The 20,965-nt window shown below is 40.1% G+C and overlaps 1 protein-coding gene across 4 annotated transcripts in view; it reads right to left on the bottom strand.

Annotated features, from left to right (window-relative positions):
* RANBP10 (RAN binding protein 10) overlaps nucleotides 1–20,821 on the bottom strand; it is a 144,081-nt gene extending 123,260 nt beyond the window's left edge. The window contains exons 1-3 of one of the 4 annotated variants that reach the window (XR_007950284.1): nucleotides 20,441–20,757; nucleotides 18,872–18,983; nucleotides 71–123 (exon numbers count right to left, since the gene is read on the bottom strand). Coding sequence is in view for 2 of the 4 variants with exons in the window: in XM_051974977.1 (XP_051830937.1) it covers nucleotides 71–123; nucleotides 18,872–18,983; nucleotides 20,441–20,681 (406 nt within the window). In the remaining 2 variants the exon portion in view is untranslated. Of the gene's footprint in view, nucleotides 1–70; nucleotides 124–14,073; nucleotides 14,173–18,871; nucleotides 18,984–20,440 lie in introns of those variants that run through there. The other 3 variants (XR_007950285.1, XM_051974977.1, XM_051974978.1) reach the window with 3 other exon arrangements.
* Between the last annotated feature and the right edge of the window lie 144 nt (nucleotides 20,822–20,965).

The raw sequence follows: 20,965 nt of genomic DNA, 5'->3' as shown, positions 1-20,965 counted from the left end.
TACTAAGAGGATTCCCTTCCCATAATAGATCTAGAGAGCAGAACAAATGTTCTTTTGACTAGTGACTCACCAGGCAGTCTGTTCATGTTGACACCTTGGGCAGAGAGTCCTATTCCCATGTACCTTAAAAAAAAAATAATGTTGGTTAGCATACAATATCCTTCCCTCTCCTGAAAGCTTCTTGGGGGAAGAGAGGAAGGAGAATGGAAAGAGTAATAAACTAGAGAAAATGGTTAAAGCATCAAGATTTTGGGGGGGAGTATGAATTCTAATTTTCAAATGGAGAGTATCTTAAAGCAGTGGAAGGAACGAAGCACTATCAAACTGGAAATATCAAGTTTTATTTTCAGGGCTAATCAGCTTTAAGTAATCGACAACTAATCTTGATTTTTAAACGCCAATGAAGGTAGCTCCCAGGAGCTGACAAAAATGAAAACCATAAGTAGTATTGTACTTACAGGCAGAGTGATACAGATGACTGAGTCCCACAGGAAAGGAGCTCTGCAGAAGTGACCCAGATTTGACATAGGAAAATAAGGACATAACCTAACTGGATATTGACAATCATACTATTTCCACAGTCCTCATAATCCCTCACATGGATATTATAAGACTCACTGACATCCTTACTGTTAACCTTCCAACACCATCTAGGATCCTGCCAAAGACTATAAGCACAAGGTGATCCTCTTTCATGAGCCCACTCATCATATATAATATTCACCTTGATGGGGAGACACTGTTGACATTTTTTAAAGGCTTAATGGGGATAATACAACTATCTCCCTTCCTTTTCATATGTAATGGTCTTTGAGAGTAAAACCCACCTGAATATATTATTATCAAATGGTTTCTTGATTCACAGAATTTAAGGCTTATTAAGCAACAATTCCAAGGACCTAGAAAACACAGCTAAGTTTTACTATTACACCAAGGTTCTGACTTTCTAAAGAACCAGAACACAACTACATTTGTAAATGTATCATCTCCCTACTTAATCACCCCCTTTAAGTACCAAGGGGTACTCTATTGAGTCACTATGACACAAAAGCAACCATGGGTTCACAAAGACTTCCAGAAAAATATAAACCTTAACAGATCCAGTAAGCTGGAAGGACTCTGATTATGGGATAAACTATATATGTCCATTCTCTGAAGATCAGCCCAGTTCAGTACAGTTTGCCCTAAGGATAATGAACATCCATGTTTTGGACATCGTCTTCTCCAAGTGAAATTTAACAAATACTTTATAAACTTCTCATTTGAACCTCAAAATAACCCTGTGAGGAAGGTAGTATAATTACTCATTTAACAGATGAAGGAATAAAGTTCAAAAGGATTCTCCAAAAGTTCAAAAATATTAAAGAAGTATTTAATATGTGCTAAACATTAAGTATGAAAAGTTGACAAAATCCAAAGTGGAGGTCCTCAAGAAACATCCAAGCTAAAAGACAGTAAAAATTTTAATGATTTAGCAAAGTCACATAAGCTAATAAGTGACAAGGCCATGCTCACAAAATCTAACCTTTTTTATCTCCACAAGAACCCCAACAATGATATCTGTAGAACCTCAATGAACAAAAAAAGATTCTTGCCAGGAGAATTTCCTTGATCATATCTGTATTCCAACATCTAGCAAAATGCTTTAAAAATGTGAGTGTTTACTGGTTAATTCAGATATGGAATGGACTAGATGGTTGACTATTCCTTTCAACTTTGATATTCTGTTAAGGGGAGTAAAGTGAGTTTATACTAACTCACCAACAGGACACCTCAGATCAAGGCCAAGATTTCGTAAGCTGAGGCAAGAGTTTTATAACTTAGTACCTTAATGGATATGCAATTAGGGGCATGGTTCCTAGAAAAATGGTCTCCAAACCTTTTTTGACAATACTCTTTTATCAGGGGGGAAAAATGAGTATCAGGTCAATCCAGGCCAATCTTCTGGATCACAATTGGTGTATAATGAAACTATCCTGGAATATATACAAAACCAATAAAAAATTACTTCACTTAAATAAAAAAAATAAAAAATAAAAAAACCTTGATATTTTGTGATTTTGTCAAAAGCTGAACACTGAACTACGTACCAGCTAAGTTTTACAGTTAAAACTCCCTCATACAACATTCCTAGAATATCTCTCACATATACAGATATATGTGTGTGTCTATATATCATTAGTCCTTTGGCAAGCAGATGAGAAAATAACTAAGTCACAAAGGCAGCAATCTCATCACTCAAAATAAGAGTCAAAACTAAGAAGAAAGCCAAAAAGGCCTCCAAATAGTGAGGATAAATCAATACCATGGTCAAAAATAAAAACAAGCCATTGAGCACTTTCCTAGCTGTTGACATTATATCACAAGATTATAATGTAAGCCCTTCAGATTCCCTCAGAGGCTATTTAATTTTGCTTTACAAATAATTCTAAACCAGTTTAAATTATTTGATTTCATATTCTATAACATCTTAGAGACATGAGGGGAGAGACTACTGGATACAGTTTCACTGCCCATAGTACGAAAGGTTCACTGATAGACCAGAGAAGAAGGAAGAATGTGAAAACCAGTTAAGTCAGAGTCCATTTGGGAGGAGACTGAAGGGAAAGATTATGGGGAGAGTACCCCATGAGAAGTCTTGAATTACAGCACATAATAATACTGTTCATGATGATGCTAAGACTTTAGGAAAAGGTTAAATTAAGTTCATTATATCATTTAAGACAACAGAAACCAAAGAAAGAGATACACAAAAACTACAATGACATAAAAGAAAACTATACCAAGAGTATAGTATCAGATTAAATACTACAACCCATTTCAGAAGGACAAATGAAAAAACACACCTTTCTCCTCTCACCAAAGAGGCCAAGGATTAGAGATATAGAACGTTGAATAAACTGTCAAATTCAAATGCATTGATTGGTTTTGTCTAATCTTTTCTTTGTTAATAAAGGAGGGATCTGGGAGAATCTATTGGAATATTAATAGTATATAAAAAAATATCAAAAATATTTTTAAAAAAGAAAGCGGAGAGATAAGCAATATGTTTGTAAAGATTTCCATTCAAAATAGCTAAAATTTTAAAAAAGATTTGGCACTCAGAAATAAGCTTTAGTTATTTGTAAAATTTGCTTCGGTAGGAACACTTCATTGCTCAACAATGGCAGAAAAATGGGATATGAAATATCAATGCAACTCTCACCAATCAAACCAAAGGAAGTCTGTATGAGGCACTAGATTAGCAGGCCATTTTGCAGAACTTAACTACAGGTGAGATAAAAATGATAACACTAAACCAGACATCGGAGAATCTGATTCCTCTTCTGAAAAGCAGATTGTCCTGTGCATAGATTCTTGGGCAATCAGAGGATGGATGGCCTTCTACAGAACCAGAATCCGATAGTGAAGGAGATCTCCCTAAACTGTCCAAGCTGCTCCCAGACCCATTGTCTCAATCTGAGTCAGGATACTATCCAGGGACCAAAAAGAACTATGAGATACTCAACTTAAGCAAAAGAGAGGGAAAAGATTGCAAGGGATAATGCTGTGTAAAAATTATCCTGGCATGGATTCTGTCAATACAAAGTTATTATTAAATAAAATTAAATAAAAAAAAAAAAGAGAAGGGGAAAAAAAAAAAGACTGATAAATAATTCTGACAATGTGTCACTGAATCTAACAAATGTAAAAAGTTAAAGAAAGATAAACAGAATTCTGAGGAATGTTTCCTGTAGAAAGACAAGTAGGCTTATTTTCTCCAGCAATCCTTGGAATTCAGAATTGGTTTCTTAAAAATCTACAAAATAGGCATGTACCTAATTGGACTATGTCCCACTCAAATAAGAATTGTAAATATTGCCAACTAATTGTCCAGTTACAAGGGGAAGTTGATAATGCTGACAGATTTCCTATAAGATTACAGCATGAATTCTCCCCTCCCCACCCATGAAAAATGGTAACACATTTCTCCAGCTTTCTCCATACTTCAGAGACTGCCAAAGGTAAGCTTCTATCCTTTCAACTTCTGGAACGAAGAAAAAAATTGCCTCAAACAGTCAAGAGGTGACCACCCCGAATATCCTATCCTTCACATACACACACCTATACTACCCCACTCCCAAATCACTGAGATCAGCTCAATCTCGCTGGTGCTAAAAGCAGATAAACTGCTCCACTAGAATATACCAGACAACTTTCCCTGAATTGCCTACAGCTGTTCCTTGGGAGGGCACAAATAGAGCTTTGTGCCAGCAGAATGAATTCTGGTCATTTAGTGATCTGTTCATTCATTCAGGAGGGTTTCAGCAGAAACTCTTTAACTGCCCAACAACTCCAAGTTATGTCATGCAAACTAGGAACAAATTTAATAATTTACCAAATAAGAGAAATCCTTCAGTCTTTATGATGTCATAAGAAAAAAAGCTGAAGATAAAGGTACTTCTCAAACCATGGATGAAGTTTCCAATGCAAAAAAGAATAGTTACCATGTATGATTCTTCATCATTTTCAATGGAACACTCATCAAACACCTACTATGTACAAAGCACAGTCATTTGGAAAGAGACTTTCAGGAAGACATAAGGACTACGAAGATCACAAACCTTAGATCCACAGGGGACCTTAGTTCAACTGCTTCATTTTGGCATTCAAAGTCTTTTATAATTTAGCTTTTTATAACCTTGGTACCTTACATATGCACCACTCTAAGAACTGTGGTCTCTGAACTCTGGATATTTTCTTGCCTCTAATCATGGCCATCTTTCATGCTGGAAATGCTCTCCCTCTTTCACTCTGCCTCCCAATCTCTCTGGCTTCCAACTAAAATCCCATCACTTAAGGAAGCCTTTTCCACCTCCAATTCTTGCACCTTTCCTCAGTTAATCTGGCTATAGTTGTTTTGTATATATTTGTGAACTCCTTGAGGGCAGGGAGTGTCTTTTGCTGCTTTGTGTATCTCCAGCAAAGTTCCCGACAGAGAAGGCACTTTATAAATATTTATTAATGGTTAATTCTACGATGACAAAACAAAGATCCACAAAAGTAATTTATTCAAGATCATAAAGAGTCATAAAGGAAGATCAGGGAGTTCTGGAATCAAATTCAGCCTTTGACATAGTGGCTACAAAATAACGAGCAAACCACTCAAAATCCCAGGCAAATCTCTCACTATATTTGGACTTAAAGCTGAGTCAAAGGAGCTCCTCACCAGGGAGGTACTAAATACACAAAATCTCACATCCGTTCCTCATCTTCATCAATGTCCTAGTAGCAAAAAGCAGGAATCCTACTATTTTATGTTTAAAAATATTAGAAGAAGTACATTAAAAATTAAGTTTCTGGAACTTAGGCAGAAATCTTAAGACAATTAACTACTAGAGGCGGAGAATTACTGTGGAAGAGACCCTGTAGAAATTCTATTTAACTGATCCTGTTACCCAGACACAAAATCAACCAAACCAATAAGGGAAGTTAGCAAAAGGAGAGGGGATTCTGTTCATGTTCACATTACCCACTCAGAACCTTGGAAATAAGATTTCCACTTTTCAAACCACTTCTTCCTTCCCAACTCAATATCCTTAATGAAAAAGAAAACAACAAAGGTCCTCTTTTTCACTTAAGAGAGTTCTTTGAGATCCTGACTTAATATTGGCCAAAGTTTGATGCCCACACCCAAAGAAAATATGGACTTTATACTGTAAGAATTTCCAAAAGAAGATGAACCTTTGCAAACTTTCTGCCCACCGAAAGGACAACTCTTAAATAACTTCAGGGTTCCCCCTTGCACAATTTCACTGATGGGGATGTTTAAGAAAGAGAAATACTTGAGGAATCTTCACATGGAAATGACATTTACTCTGAGGCCTTCCCACGGTCAAAGAGCCCCAGATGAGGCAATGTCCAATGTCCAATGACGGTGTCAAGCTCAGCCTACTAATTTTCTTTAGATGAGGAAACTGAGGCCTAAAGGGACCCAAGGATCTGCCTAAGACAATACAAGCAATAAACAGCAGGGCCAGGGCTCCAATCCAAGTCATTGACTCCTCATCCAGATCCAAAGATCTCCATTTATGGAGCAAGCTGTGGGCTCTTAGCTGTTTTCTACTTAAGTCCTTTGTAATTACTTCTCCACTTAGGGGCTGCATTAGAGCCTCAAAAGAGTAGCGGTCATTGTGTGTCTGTGTTTAGAAAGGGAAAACAAAGCTTTCTTATTTTCTCTTTGCACTCTTAGCACCTGGCCAAGTGTACTTATTTAATGTTCATTGAATTCAACTAATTTCATTCAACTGAACTGTTATCATCAGGGTTCTTGGATAGCCTGACAACACAAGGCTACTTTACTCCACATCTGGCCAGGAATCTCTTCTAGATTATTCAATCTCCATTTGAATACCTCCAATTATAGGTTAAGTCACCACCTCCTGAGACAGTTCATTCCTCCTTTGGACATGTCAGCATAGTGAAACTGACTTTTATACATTGCCTTCAGTGAGTTTTAAGAATAGAAAAAGGTATGTATGATTACTCTTAGCGTATGAGGCTTCATTAGTTTTTTAAAATGCTTTTTGGACCTTGGTAACAAATACATTCTTAAATTCCATGAGAGCAGGAACTACTTTTCATTTTTGACTTGGTATCTTCAGATTCTAGCATAGTTCTGTGCAAATGACAGGTACTGGACAATAGCTGAATTCATCTGTTCCTCCAAAAAATCTTTAATGTCTCATACATGCAAGGTACTTTGTATATGTTGATTGACCTATCATAAGAGCAATACTTTCTTGAAGCCTTCTAACGTTTGCTCACAATTAAAAGGCAGAATTTTTGCTTGCTGGAAAGTCAAGCTGTTGATAAGGACTGTTAATGTAACCACTGGTATTTGGAGGATAAGGCTTTTTATCCATCTTAGACTCAAAGACAAAGGCTAAAATAACTTCTAACTTCAGGTTGCTGTGTCACTTGGACTTTTGTTTTGAACTGCTCCATGTGTAACTGAAACCTGGGAGTTGGGAAAACTCATAGGCGTAGGTGTCAACTTCCTTCTGCAAGTTCACCTGCATCTCAACCCCTCGACTTTCTCTGATAAGTGAACAGAGATCTAAATGTACTAAGGCTTCAAGTGCTGCAAGGCAATCGAGGGCACAGCAAACAATCCCCTATCACAGGATACCTGCATCTGAAGCTGGAAAGAACTTGAGAGAATTAAGCCAAAGTCCTTATGTTATAAAAGAGAACTTATAGAAGTAGTCTCCCCATTGTCACATGGATAGTAAAAAGCAAGCCTGAGATCCGAAAACTGGTACTCTTGACACCAGAGTTTGTGTTCTTTCCATTACAACATACTGCTTCAATATCCCACACAAATACTGAAGGTCAAAACTATATTCTGTCCCCAAGTTCTCAGGCCCAGGGAGCTGGAACAGAAAAAAGGCAAATTCTCTGGTAATCATGGGCTCCATGCAGGAATGATCTGTATGCTCACTGATTGACTGGTGTGGCAATGCATAACATTACAGGTCATCACTACAGGAAGCTACGAAAACTTCCTGATCAGTCTTACTAGCTTCTTGTCTCAGTAACGAACTGAAGAGTTGCACTTGAGGACTTCCAAGGTCCCATCCAACTTAGATGATTTATGTTCTAAGGTTCCTTCCAGCTCTGCCACACAGCCTTCATAGGTGGGTTCTGAAGAAAAGCATATCCTCATGAGGTGAGTGGGTCAGCAGATGCTACTTTCTTGAGATGCTAACAGGTTAAAAGTCTTGTCTAAACAAAACCATCATTTCATTTTTCCATTAACCAGGTGCCCATGATTGTTATTCAGGCAGTCCATGCAATCTTGAAATGACTTTTCCAAAAAGGCACCTAGTATGCATGCTAGACAATAGATTGCATAGTTAATATAGACTATTTGTCTTATATCTTCTCTACAATAAGAACTAAATCCCTAAGTGAAGTATGACATTCTCTCATTCCCAGCTCTCTAGGATCTCACAAAGACTACACTGATGAAAAAGTTAAGGAAATAAAGAAACTCAATAAAAACATGATCCTAGTGAGATATCAATGAATCAAAGTTAGAGAACCAGCTTAAATTCAGCAGGCACATGAATACTGTAAATACTGTACACAGGACATCAAGGGGAAAAAAAAGATAAGATGAAAGTGAAAGACCTTTGGGAGGAAAGATGCATTGCACAGGGAGCAGAAACTCTAGTTTTGAGTCCTGCTTGCTGCCTGTATTGTTTTAAGCAAGATCAACTGTCCAATCTCAGCTTAGAAAGACATCCAATAATGGCATCCAATAAGACAGTTGAGTGACATAGCCCAAAACAGATAAAAATATAATTGGGAAATGTTTCACAAAATAAACAAAAATATTCATATAGCCTTGATAATGTTAACTTGTGGTTTTCTAAGTCAATGTGTTTGGGCAGAGATCTGGACATCACTGGACTACACAATCCCTAAGGTTCATTTAGTTCTAAAAACTATGATCCAATGACAGTCAAGAATAAGTGCTAGGGGGCAGCTAGGGGCAGCACTAGATAAAGCACCAGCTCTGAAGTCAGAAGGATCTGAGTTCAAATCTAGCCTCAGACATTTAACATATCCTAGCTGTGTGACCTGCCAGGCAAGTCACTTAATCCCAATTACCTCAGAAAAAAAAAAAAAAAAAAAAGACTAAGCGCTAGGAGGATGATCTACTTGATAATCCACTGAGGGAGTTCTCAGCATATCTGTCTTCAGGACATCTAAACAGTCAACAAGAGGTTCATACTGCACTGAGCAGGAGGGTAAGTCAAGATCAAGCAAAACTGACATGAACCAAAAAGCACTGATATAACAAGGGGCAAAAATGATTCACGGGTTAAACCCTGATAGCCAGTATTGGTTGTGGAAGCAATAAGAAGACAAAACATGTGCTGTGGAATAGTCAGGAAGTTCTAGAGTACAATGTCAAAAAGCTGGAAGTGCTCCCATTGAACAACAAACATTTCTATATGGAGACTGCTCAAGTTATTTCCAAGACAGACAAGCAGGGCAGCTTCAATACTAGCATGCTGAATTTATTATATTCCTCTTTTTTTTTTTAAGTGTATTCTATATCATCATCATTGTTTTATATACATTCTTCTTTTTTTTCCTACTCCTGTAGACAGAGAAATACTGGTGTTTCATCATGTTTGTTAATTATAAAACAGCAAGAAAAATTTTAATTAAAATAACAAGACTTTTGTCTAAGAATCAAAATCACTGTGAAGATTACTGTGAAGAGAGTGATCAACTGGCCATCAAGCTCAATACAAATTCTACATTGAGAAGCCAAGAAAATGAGTAAATGTTTTTGTGCTTTTTGATTTGTGTTACAGAAAACCTCAAATTACAATAACAAAAAATTTCATGTTTATACCACAAAGTTAAAACTTTTCACTTCCAATTTACTCTCAGAACTGCAAAAGCTACAACCTCCAATGCTAGATCAAGATATTTCTTTAAGAAGGGAAGAGTTAAAGAAAATTCACTCTCCAAGTTTGAAGTATGTCAATTTAATGGAATATTAGTGGGTTACCACAAAAGATGAATTAGAAGACTTCAGACCAGTGCAAGGCAGCATGTATAAATGAAGGTAGAGTGAAATAAAAAAGAAAACAATATGCACAATGACCAGAACCATATAGAGAGGGGAAAAAACACCACCTAAGTAATTATCATGATCAAGCTAAGCCCCAGAAGAGCTGAAAAAATACACCTCCCTCTTCTCAGCACCAAGACAAGAACCAGGCTATGAAACACTGAATATGCTGACATATAGGTTATCCAGTAAAAGTGTGGGTTAATTTTGCTGAACTATTTTGCTTTCTTTTTTTTTAATCTTTCTTACAACAAAGACAAAGAAGGAAGGACATATTTGGAAATAAAGGTGATATGAAAACCAGGGATAATAATAAAAATATAGATTTTTTTTTAAAATTCACTCTAATCACCCAGTAATGGTATCATCGAATCTTCTAAATAAATTTAGAATTTTCAGAAATTGAGTGTCTGCTGTCTTCTTTCCTGCTTTACAGTTTAATTCAAGCTATGGCAATACAAGTAAACACAAAAAAAGAAAAGTTGGGGGGGTGGGGAAAGTTCTTGAATCAGAATAAACAGAGTCTACTAGAGGGCTTCTTTGTCTGATGGTTAAAAATAAAAACACTGACAGTTCAAAAGCCTACAATGTATTCTTTGGGACATATCAACATATCATATGCTGGCTAAGGCTTGTTTGAACAGTTTTCTCCTTTGTAACAAATCTATTCCCCAAATGCTACCATACAAGGGATTCAATGTATGTATACATGCTAAACCAGGACCACCCCAGAATAACTGGAAACTGCTCCTGGAGAGACCAAGTGGCCACTCTGCAAAGTCACCAAAGCCTCCAGATGCTGGGGACTGGGGACACGCTGTATAAGGAGACAGAGCTCAAGGTTTACCAAGTTTCTATCTTGGGATTTTCATTCTTGGCAGAGGAACTTTTCTCAAGAGTCTAGTATTCCACAAATGTGTCACAACTTCAGAACTCAAGGAAAGAATTCCTCTTGCCACAGCCTTGGTGAATGTACTGGAAACAATCATGATTCATTTCTTTCTTTAGTTTGGTCACAAGACAAAAAATGATCTGCCCAGACAAGTTTAGTAGTGAATGAAGAATGAGAATGAAGAAAGACCCTTGGTTACAGTGAAGTCACGAATGTGCTTAAAACTCCTCCTACTAAGCTCTTTCCTTAGCAAAACTTTCCCCCATAAAAGCTTGAAAAATACCCCCAAAGTGAAACTGATTGTGAGAGCCCTTGGCTGGCAGCCTGAGCTGAGGAGAAAGGCACCATGCACTCCTCCTATGTTTGCGCCACTGCTAGACATGGGTTTATCCTGGACCTGAGAGCTACAAGGGTCTCAAAGTGGTGTCTAATCACACAGGAACACCATGCCCTCAATGAAAATGAAAAGTAGGAGGAAGCATCGAGGACTAATCCAAGAACTGCTCTTTGGAAGATGACCAAAAAAGCCAGAACACAAGCACAACGATACCCGAACCCTGGCACTATGGAAAGGGTAAGTGGGGTCCCAAGAAGCTAATGTAGATTCCACAAAGTACACACATCAGTCTAGTATAGCCACTGTAGGCTGAGATAGCAAACACACTCAAAATCCTAAGTTTAAGGTCTTAAAAACTACCTGAAAATTGCCAGTTCACAGTGAGAAATCAGCCTCAGAGAAGGAAAGTTCATGTGGATATAACAAAAGGCAGAAAAGGGGTTTGAAACTAGATCTTCTGACTCCATGCCCAATGATCCTTCTACTAGACCACGTCAGTACAGATGAGGATGGAATTTTAAAGCTGCAAAGAACTTTACATGTTTTTAGCTCACTTAAGTCCTTTTTTCACAATACTGTAAGATAGGTGCTATTTTATTCCCATTTTACAGATGAAGAAACAGAGGCCCAAAGAGGTTAAATTGCCTGCCCAGAGTACCAAAGCAAGTACAAGTGTCATATTGTGATTATCAGTGGCTATTCTAACACATATCACAATCTCCTGGGTATCAAGAAGGTGATGGCTACATCAGTGACAGGATAACTTACCAAAACAGCCAATGCATCCTTAATAAAGGGTAGAAAACACAGGGAAAGCCATCAATCCCTTTACCACCAGAGAGCTACTAAAGAGACCAACTTCCTATCTACACAAGCACCTCAATTAGTACAGTGGCACCAGAAGGTAAGTATGCAATGAATACTAGTAATAATCAAATGGATAAAAAACACAGTTCTGTGTCACAGGATTATTCAATTGGGATTGGACAGCTTGAGTAATCTGTACTATACCACAGCAAACAATATGGCTGAGTTCCCATTCGTTATCTGAACCAAACCCACTGAATACTAATAAAATCTCTAACCCACGAAACAATTGTATGCAAATGAACAGAAGGCCTAGAACCTGTTCCTTCTAATGATTTTCTTTAATAAATTTAATAAATTTCTCTAATAAATGACTATATTGAGTCCTTTCACATAAAAGAGAAATCTGATGTCCAGGACCTAAAAGAGAATTTCATCAGTGGCTAACTCAAAACCCTGGTCTTGGGCACAAAACAAGAAGTTTTACTTCTTGGGTTTACTACCATTATCAAGAGCAATTAGAAGTGAAGTAAGTAACTCTTCTCTAGAGCCCAGTTTGCTCATCTGACAAATCAGGAGTTTTGACTAAAAGCCCACTGATGATCCTCTATTTCTAATGTTCTTTGAATACATTAGTCTGGCCACTTCTCCCAACTAGGCAGGATGTTGTCAGTAATCAAGGAAAAAGAGGCAAAGAGAGACTACAGAAAAACCTGGAAAGTCTCTGGAAATATTTCAGGAAAAGCAGAACTTTGACTTCAAACTATGAATCAAGTCAATAATTTGAGCCAGAGAATTCTGCTCATAACCCAGTGAACCTTATTAAAGATTACAAAAGTACCAAGTGGAGTCAAATTGATTTATCTATTTTCCTACTCTACCCACCCACCAGCAACCCCCAGAAATAAAACGCCTCATGCTACAAAGGTTCACCGCCAAACAGAACTTAGCAGTGGCCTCTGAGACTAAAAGATGCTTAGAAAAAAAGAGGATAGAGCAACTCATAACTATCCTTCAATCATAATTGATATGGATCATACCACTTCACTCTCCCCCTAGCACCAAAACCCTATGATAAGAATGCAAACTCCTATTTCCAATGAATATTGTTACAAAGTCATAATCGATAAATATATTCCCAAATAGTAACAGAAACTTACAGAAAGCATGGCTTTTTTGTTCAGGTTACAACAAATTTCATACAGCAGATACTCTATTTCATATATACAGGTGCCTTACAGTCACTCTCTAGAGAATTGAGCTCCTGTCCCAGCAAGATGCAAATTAATTAGCCTTTCACTTAAAAAATATTCCTAATACAAAAAAAAAAAAAAAAGCTTAACTAAGCTTAACTACTCAAAACCCATCACTCAAAACCTTTTAGTGACTCCCTATTGCCTTTAGAATAAAATTAAAATTCCTTGGCCTAGGATCGACAAACTGTCTCCACTCTATCTTGCCACCTTTATTTCATTTGTGCCCCTCACCCTCTGGGTTCTGAGAGCTCCAGTGTTTCATTTCTAGGATGTTATCTCCATCATCTGTTTATTTGCACATCCCTACCCATCAAAATCCTCTTTAAAACTCAGCTCAGGTTCCACTTCCCCCACAAAGCATTCTCCAATCCCTCCAATGAAAAGCATTCTCTTTCTTTCAAAATCTTTCTAGAACATTTTGTCTAGATATTTCTTTTGGTTCTAGTCACACTGTACCTTGTACTATACTTATCTGCATACATGTAATATTCCCCAATTAAATCATAACCTCCTTGAAGGCAGTAACTGTGGTTTCTTCATGTCCAATGGTGTATATAGTACCTTGTGCAGTGAAGGCATTTAATAAATGTTTGTTGAATCAAAATTAACTCTTCTCACTCCTCCCCTCTCAAATATCTAAACAAAACAATTCTCCAATTACCCATCCCCAAACCATAAAAATTGTACAAAAGCTGGGAGGAAGAAAAAAGGAAATGTGGGGAGAATAGGAAGGGAAGGGGACAGTGGATGAGAAAAAGAAAACTGTAGGAAGAGAAGAAAAAGGAAAGAAAGGGAGAATGAGAAAGGAAGAGCAGACACACATATGTATATATATATATATTTACACACACACACATACACACACACACACAAACACACATACAAAAGATTCTCTCTGAGCTCTTATCCATGTCAGGTTATACAGAGCAAAGATGTGATTTTTAGCAACATATCTACAATAACTAAATTCCATTATATCAAAACAATACTGATAGCCCCCTTAAGCTACTACAGTGGGATTTTAACTATACTTTAAACAGATTTTCAGAAAAGGCTTGGAGATAGTAATTCTTCCCACTTGGAAGTGTTACCCAGTCTTACATTTTCTTATTTCCTTAAACCGCCCCCAATAACAATTCCTTACCCTTTTCAAGGTATCCATACTCCGACCTCGGGGCCCTGGATCTCTTCCCGAATGGCTTCAGGATGGTGGTGGTGCAACTGTTCCTGGCACATGGAGACTCTGCAAAGGAGCCGAACCTGCCTTAAGCTGAGGCTGTGACCTCCTGCCTTTTCCAGGGCTTGCCTGACCATCTATCTAGTCTATAACTGTCAAAATTTCTCTCATTACTCTATAACACACAGCACTGCTTTGGGAAGAAATGGTCATTTCAAAGAATTGGAAGGGCCACCGGAGAAAGAAAACAGGGGTAGCAACCTCTGGCAAAATCTTTGGCAAATCTTCCCACAATGAGTCTGAAGTCCAGGGAAGCCTTCAATTAGAAAAAATACTATCAGAGCTCCCTGGAATTCTGTAGCCTAGAGGAAAGTACCTGCTTTGTGTTGTGAAGGTTTAAAAGGCCACAGAAAAGCTGAATTCAATGTTTGCACCACCACCACTCAACAATACCTATGGCATAAGGGAGAAGGAGCATAAGGAGGGCCCAGGGGGCCCACAGGGGATCAAAGTAAACCAGAAGAGAGGCCAAACATCGTTCTAAACCTCACCAGTCTCCCTTGCTTTAAGCCCCTAAAACGGACTATGAATTTGTAAAAACAGTAGAAAGGGTAATTTCAAGATGCCTCAAATTCCATTACTGCCAATGTGCCCCAAAACAACTTCCCTAAAAAAAAAAAAATATCACCCTTCAGAGTCCAAAAGTCAGGCCAACGGACAGCCACTAAGAGTGCTGCAGATCCTAGGGTTGGCCCTGAGGAGCAGTGATCATTACTCAGGAGTGGGTAGGAATCAATCCTTTCATTTGTTTGCAGATTAAAGACAACTTCATAAACAGTACTGAAGAGCTAACCTAGTACAGGAAGAAGCATGAAGAAACTTAAATCATTCCAGCAATTATATTAAATTGAAGATGCTAGAGATCTACAAAGAAAGGTCTTTAAGCATCACTATTTAATACCTAATCAAGTTTGTGTTTTATGAAGTCTTAATTCACATCAAGATGATCTCTAAGTACAATTAGAAATTTTAAATTCACTTTCTTCTGGCACGTGTGAGAATCTTGGTTGTTTGAGGCAAGACAACATCATCATGACCTAGACCTAAAATGTTCAGACAAAACAATGTCTGAGAACTAAAGCAATTTACAATACGTTTATCTCTGGGAGGGTCTCTCTTACTACATTCTCTAGCCAGACTTCAGCTACTCAAATATCCTAACATTTTATATTAACTGAGGAACTAGAACCTCACTATACTAGGCCTGTGGGCAGAATTAAAGAGACCTGGTGAAAGCAAACCAGCAGAATAGGTTCCCTTCATTCCTCAAAAACTATATAATCCAAATAAAGTTAATGGCTTTTCCTGCTTATACAGCCCCTCTGACAATGCTCTCTGCCTGGATAAAAGTAAGTCAGTTTTCTAGACAAGAGTGCACAGAGTCAGCATCAGCAGAGAAAGCAAGAACCATTCAGAAGTCCATACCAGGAACTCATAGACTGAAATGAAGCATGGGGGAAGGTCCTCGGAGAGGGCTCACTCCAGTGCCACATGCTTAGGTATGGCTACACTTGATGCATCAGGAGGCCATAGAGTGGATGAGGTTACAATCTATTTTAAGAGTAATATTATAGTATCTGTTTGCCAGCCCCACCCTTAGTGTGTCACCACAGAGAACTGTGGACTCCAGCAGGGTTGCATGCTGCCATCCCCAGGACGCAGCTCATCCCAGAGGAAACTCCATCTTGGTGCCTCTGGGGCTTTCTAATAAGATGAACCTGAACATCAATCAAAAGGTGACTTTCTTTCTTCTGATGCCACTAAAAGAAGTCTGACATTTTCTTGTCAGATGGTCTTTCTCCCAAACACACAATTTGGTCATCTTGGACTCCCATGAAATATCATCTCCTGGTAATGGGGACAAAGAAGCCCTAAATTGTACACTCAGGTTTCCAATTAAGGTTATGCATTTACTACATATTACCCTATGGCTATATTTCCTAAGAAGCAGACTAATGATTACTTAGTCACAAGATCCAAGATCCAGTTCTTAATTCAGAACTTGCCCAAATACACCAACAAGAATTCAGAAACAAATCTGAGCACTGTGGTATTGACCACACTTCTGTAATCCCAACACTGAAAAACAAGAAATCCCTTTTTGAACGATCTATTTATAAGTGCACGGTGCAAAATGACAATTCTCAAATTTGCAAATCAGAAGTTACCATTTCAGTGGGACTAGAATTTAAGACCAATATCCAGCTCGAACCATCACTGACAGAAAAACACTGACAGAAAAACCCCATTCCCTAAATATCTGCATTTTTCATCTAATTCCTCTAGCTCAAGTTTACCAAATAGAGCATAAAAATACTTTGGTACATTAAGAAATAAAACAAAACATAAAACCAACAACAATCTAGTCACCCTCCTTCCCACCCAATTCTTGATGAGAAAAATTGTAGGAGGTACAATATGTGTGATAACTGTGGTATTAGCTGGCTTAAAGAGCTTCTGACAGAGTTCTAGGCATCTCTAAATATGCTTGGGAGAAAAGGATGAGCCACTAACTTGGCTAGGGGAGGGCTGCTCATGATGCCTACCAACACAAAACAGCAGAATCTCACCTAGGACTCCCATACAGGCTCACTGAGTGACTTTCAGCACTAGCTCCATCTATTTCATTAAGGTAGTCTTAGATCAAATGAGATAATGAATGTATAGGCACTTGGAAACCTGTAAAGCACCATGCAAAATAAGGGGGAGAGAACCATTCATGGGTAGGTCCCAGGTCCAAACAGGACAGTAAACATGACAGCCCCAGAACATTCCTTCTTGATGATTGCCTCAGTCCTGAATGCTCCAACTGACATCTGCCCCCTAGCAGGGGCAGAGAAACCCTTGTGCCAGGGTTACCATTCTCCCCTTCAGAGTACTCTACCTGAGCTGTTGATGAGGTCGCAGCCCCTGGGGAGCTTCAGTTGAGTTTTAATCTAGGCCTAGCTCATTAGGGTCCTTTGTTAAAGTCATACTCCTTGGACTTTGTGAAAGCCAAGCTCAACACCATAGTCATCCTCTCCACTACTACACGAACACACAAACATCCTGAGACTTGAAACTGAAAAAAGATGCCTGACTTTCTGAAGACTGAAAGCTCTGAAGTAAGATAACCCTCACAAGTGAGTTCATGTTCAAATTTCCAGAGCTCTTTTCTCAACCTTGACTTCTGAGTAACAATAGCTCCCATTTCTTTGGTCTTTTAAAATTAATCAAGTATTTCCCTTCACAGCCACTCTGTGAGGTGAGTCTGACAAGTATTATCATCACCACTTTACAGATGAGGAAACTGAGGTTCAGAAAGAAGAGGTCACCTGCCCAAAGTCATATGGTAACAAGTGCTGGCATTGGGATTTGAGCCCAGTGCTGATTACCGAGCCACACGATGCTCCAGCTCACGTGTAATCAGGGATTCCAGAAAAAGCAGCAACCTGGCTCTATCTGGGCTCACTGAACCTTACTGAGGACAAAAGCAGGCCAGCCTCTGACCTCGCCAGCCCACTCCCCCTCTGGCACATGGATAAGAAGACAGGCCCTGAGAGGGCTGTGACATGGGACAATAGCCAGCCTGAGAACCCAGACCATGCAAGGGATGGCCTATCTCCCCCAGCAAACCTAAGGGGGAAGGGAAGACGGGGGAAGGATTTCCAATTTATTTGCTTTCCTGTTCTCTCACAACCTCAACACCAGCTTTATTTCCAGCCATTAGAGAAAAATAGCTGGTGCAGATGGGGTTGGAGCAGGGAAGAAATAAAAGAAAAAAATTTCTCTCCAGAAACTACTTTGTTAGTTCCTGTGTATTTAATAAATATTCACTGAATTAGTGTGCCTCAGTCCGGCTTACTTTAATTAGGCCCCTCTAAAGCTAGTAGTATGAATCCTTAAGTCTCTCCACTTAAAAATACCTCTAGGTGTAGCAACACTTGTACTCACTGTTTCCCTAAAGACCCCAAGTCAGAGATGCATAGTCATGGTTGGACAGCACCACAGAAGTCAACCAGAGATGAGCAGAAATCCCCTGAATGACATGTCTGACAACTGGTCATCCAATTGCTACTTGTGGGGAGCTCACCACCTCCTCATCAGCTCAATGGGAGTTTTAAGTTACACTGAACCAAAAACATGTCCCTCCAGCACCTCCACCCACTGTTCTAGGGTCCACCCTCTGGCACCAAAGAAAACAAGTCTAATCCCTCCTCTCCAAGTATTCAAAGAGGGTTACTTTGTCATTCCTAAGTCTAAGTCTTCTCTTACTACCTTTATGAATGCTACCAAAACCCATATTTTCTCCCTTCCCTACAAGTGAACAGACTGATATGTGTCAGGGGCTCTAAAGGCAGGAGTTAAGAGGGTGGAGAAGTGCCTGGCACATTTCCAATGTGACTTTGGGAAAGCCTAATATGTGAAGGTGAGACAGTTTTGTAAACTACCCAACCAAAAGAATGAGTAGCAGACAATCATGTCTAGCAAAGGCCTCTCTTTCAACTGGGTTTGCTGAATGAAACAACAGTACGAAATGGAAACCCAGTATCAACTAAGTAGAGGGCAGTTCAAAAGGGCCTTCTCTTCCACCTTTCCATCTGTTGGCTCCTTAGCTTAGGATCACAAAGATCAACTGAGTGACCTCCAACCCTGACTGACAAGGTAAAGCTAGTCTTTAAGGACACAGGGTAATGAGAGGGACACAGTGTGAGAGGTGACTTACCCATCTCTACCTTTACTGACAATTTTCACTTCAAAGTAATAAATGCCACAGGCAGCAGGTATGGGATGAGTTGCACGAACTGATGCAGCATCTTTGTGATTTTTGCCATGACCTGGAAAAAAGGGATAGGGAAGCTTCAGAAAAAGGAAATGCATTAGCAGTCTCCCTCTTTACTGTTCAGTGATTATTGTAAACAGAGCCCAACAAGGACTCCTCAAAAATAATTCTCACCAAGCAGAAGGAGGAAGTTGAAGACAATTCAACCAATTAAAAGTATGGTCCTGCACTGTAACTATGTAAATGACCTACAGAATTATGCTACTGCTGCAGGTTTTACTTTGTCTCACCTCTTCCATGGCTTGGAGAGAGAGAGAAACAACACTGACCGAGAAACTCTGGCAGCAATACAGATGAAAACTAGGTAACAATGTTCCCTAATAAAAGTTTGTGTGTATGTGACTTCTAAAGATAAGGAGGTGATGCTTGTCAGGCCTCTCAGGAAATTGTGCCAGCCACCTTTGTGGCACTCAGGACATGGGGGTAGGAGAGAAATGATATCCTGTTCTATTTACTTCAATGTTTCCACTTAAAAACAGAACTGAGGGGCTTCCTGAAAAGGTCTATAATTGGAGAGGTCACCACCAATAGGTTAACATCAGGAAAACCAGAAAATGGCAAATGGTTTGGCAGAGTCTGAAGTACAGAAAGCTAAGAATCTTGTGTTGCAGGGCACCTCCAGGGCCCAGTGCATTATGTAAGGTGCCAGCAAGAGCTAGGGACACCTGCTGTGACTCCTGGAGATTTCAGTAAGCCATCAGGACAACCTTCGCTAGGAAAAGAGGTGCAGTGGGGGGACCCCAAACTGAATCAGACTGAATTCCAAGAAGCCAGACATGGAGTGAAAATAAAAGAAGGGTGCAAAATGCATTAAATGTGGAGTTTAAAAGCACAAATTCCAGTTTTAGCAGAAGTCACTTGGATCCCTTGGACCTCAGTTTCTCTTCTCCCCCACCCCCCAAAAAGGAAAGGAATATTTGATCTCTCACTCTATCACTAAACATGTATGTTCCAGTTCTCTGTTTGGTTAAACAAGGGTGAGGGACAAAGGTAAGGATTAGGGCACATATACACACACAGGCATCTCCGTTCCCGGAAAGGCTTGAAAGGGAAGGAATGAGGTTGGAGATGGACAGGAATTAGGAGAGGAGGGTGGGGACTGTAGGTGGACCTCCCTCCATCCCCAAATCCCTTCTCCAAATATCCGCCGCAAGTTTGGACAGTAGGGAGGAGACTACGCTGCGAGGTATACTAGGAAGAGTCCCGGATTGGGCAATCAGAAGGCCAGGGTTCGGATCCCATATCGGGCACCACGGAGCTGTGTGACCTTGGGGCAGTCCCTTTCCCTCTCTGAGCCTCAGTTTCCTCACCGTGATATGGGGGGATGGTGGAGGGGGCGGTGCGCTAGACAGTCTCTAAGCTGTCTCTAGATCCCACGAGCCCTGTCCAAGGGGGGCCCGGTCCCGTGGTCCCCCGCGGCCCCCTCGTACCCCATGGCCCCGACCCCGGCACCTTTGTAGTGGACGCGGAGGTTGCTCTGGGAGAGGCCGATGTAGTTGTACTTGTCCTTGGGGCTCCAGGAGCGGGGCAGCGGCGTCTCGTGCTGGTTGACAGCCGGGTAAAGGCGCTGCAGGCGTCGGGTCAGCTCCTGCTCCCCGGGAGAGGGGAGCCCGCCAGCGCCGCTACCGCCCCCGCCACAAGACTCGCCAGCTGGGGGGCTCCCAGCTCCCGGATCCGCCGCCGCTGCCGCCATCTTGGAGGGAGCCGCTATTGTGTCACAGAGAGGCGGGGGGAGAGAAGCACCAGATCCGCCGCGCCCAGCCAATAAGCTGCGCGCCCGCGGAGGTTGTAGGGAAACTGAGTTCGACTTCCGTGTCTACACGCTTGTCTTCTCATCGGAATGACTACATGTCCCACAGTGCACGCGGTTTCAGGGGCGGTCCGAATTCGCTCGATAGGGAGGACACGCACGGCTTGCTGGGAGAAGTAGTCCTTGTCTCCAGTTGAAACCCTGTCAAGTGGAGACTTTTGGAGGAT

The sequence above is a fragment of the Antechinus flavipes genome, chromosome 2, assembly GCF_016432865.1.
Source record: "Antechinus flavipes isolate AdamAnt ecotype Samford, QLD, Australia chromosome 2, AdamAnt_v2, whole genome shotgun sequence".
NCBI lineage: Eukaryota > Metazoa > Chordata > Mammalia > Dasyuromorphia > Dasyuridae > Antechinus > Antechinus flavipes.
The sequence above is the reverse complement of the archived record's forward strand: the minus strand, read 5'-3'. Positions and strand labels throughout refer to the sequence as shown.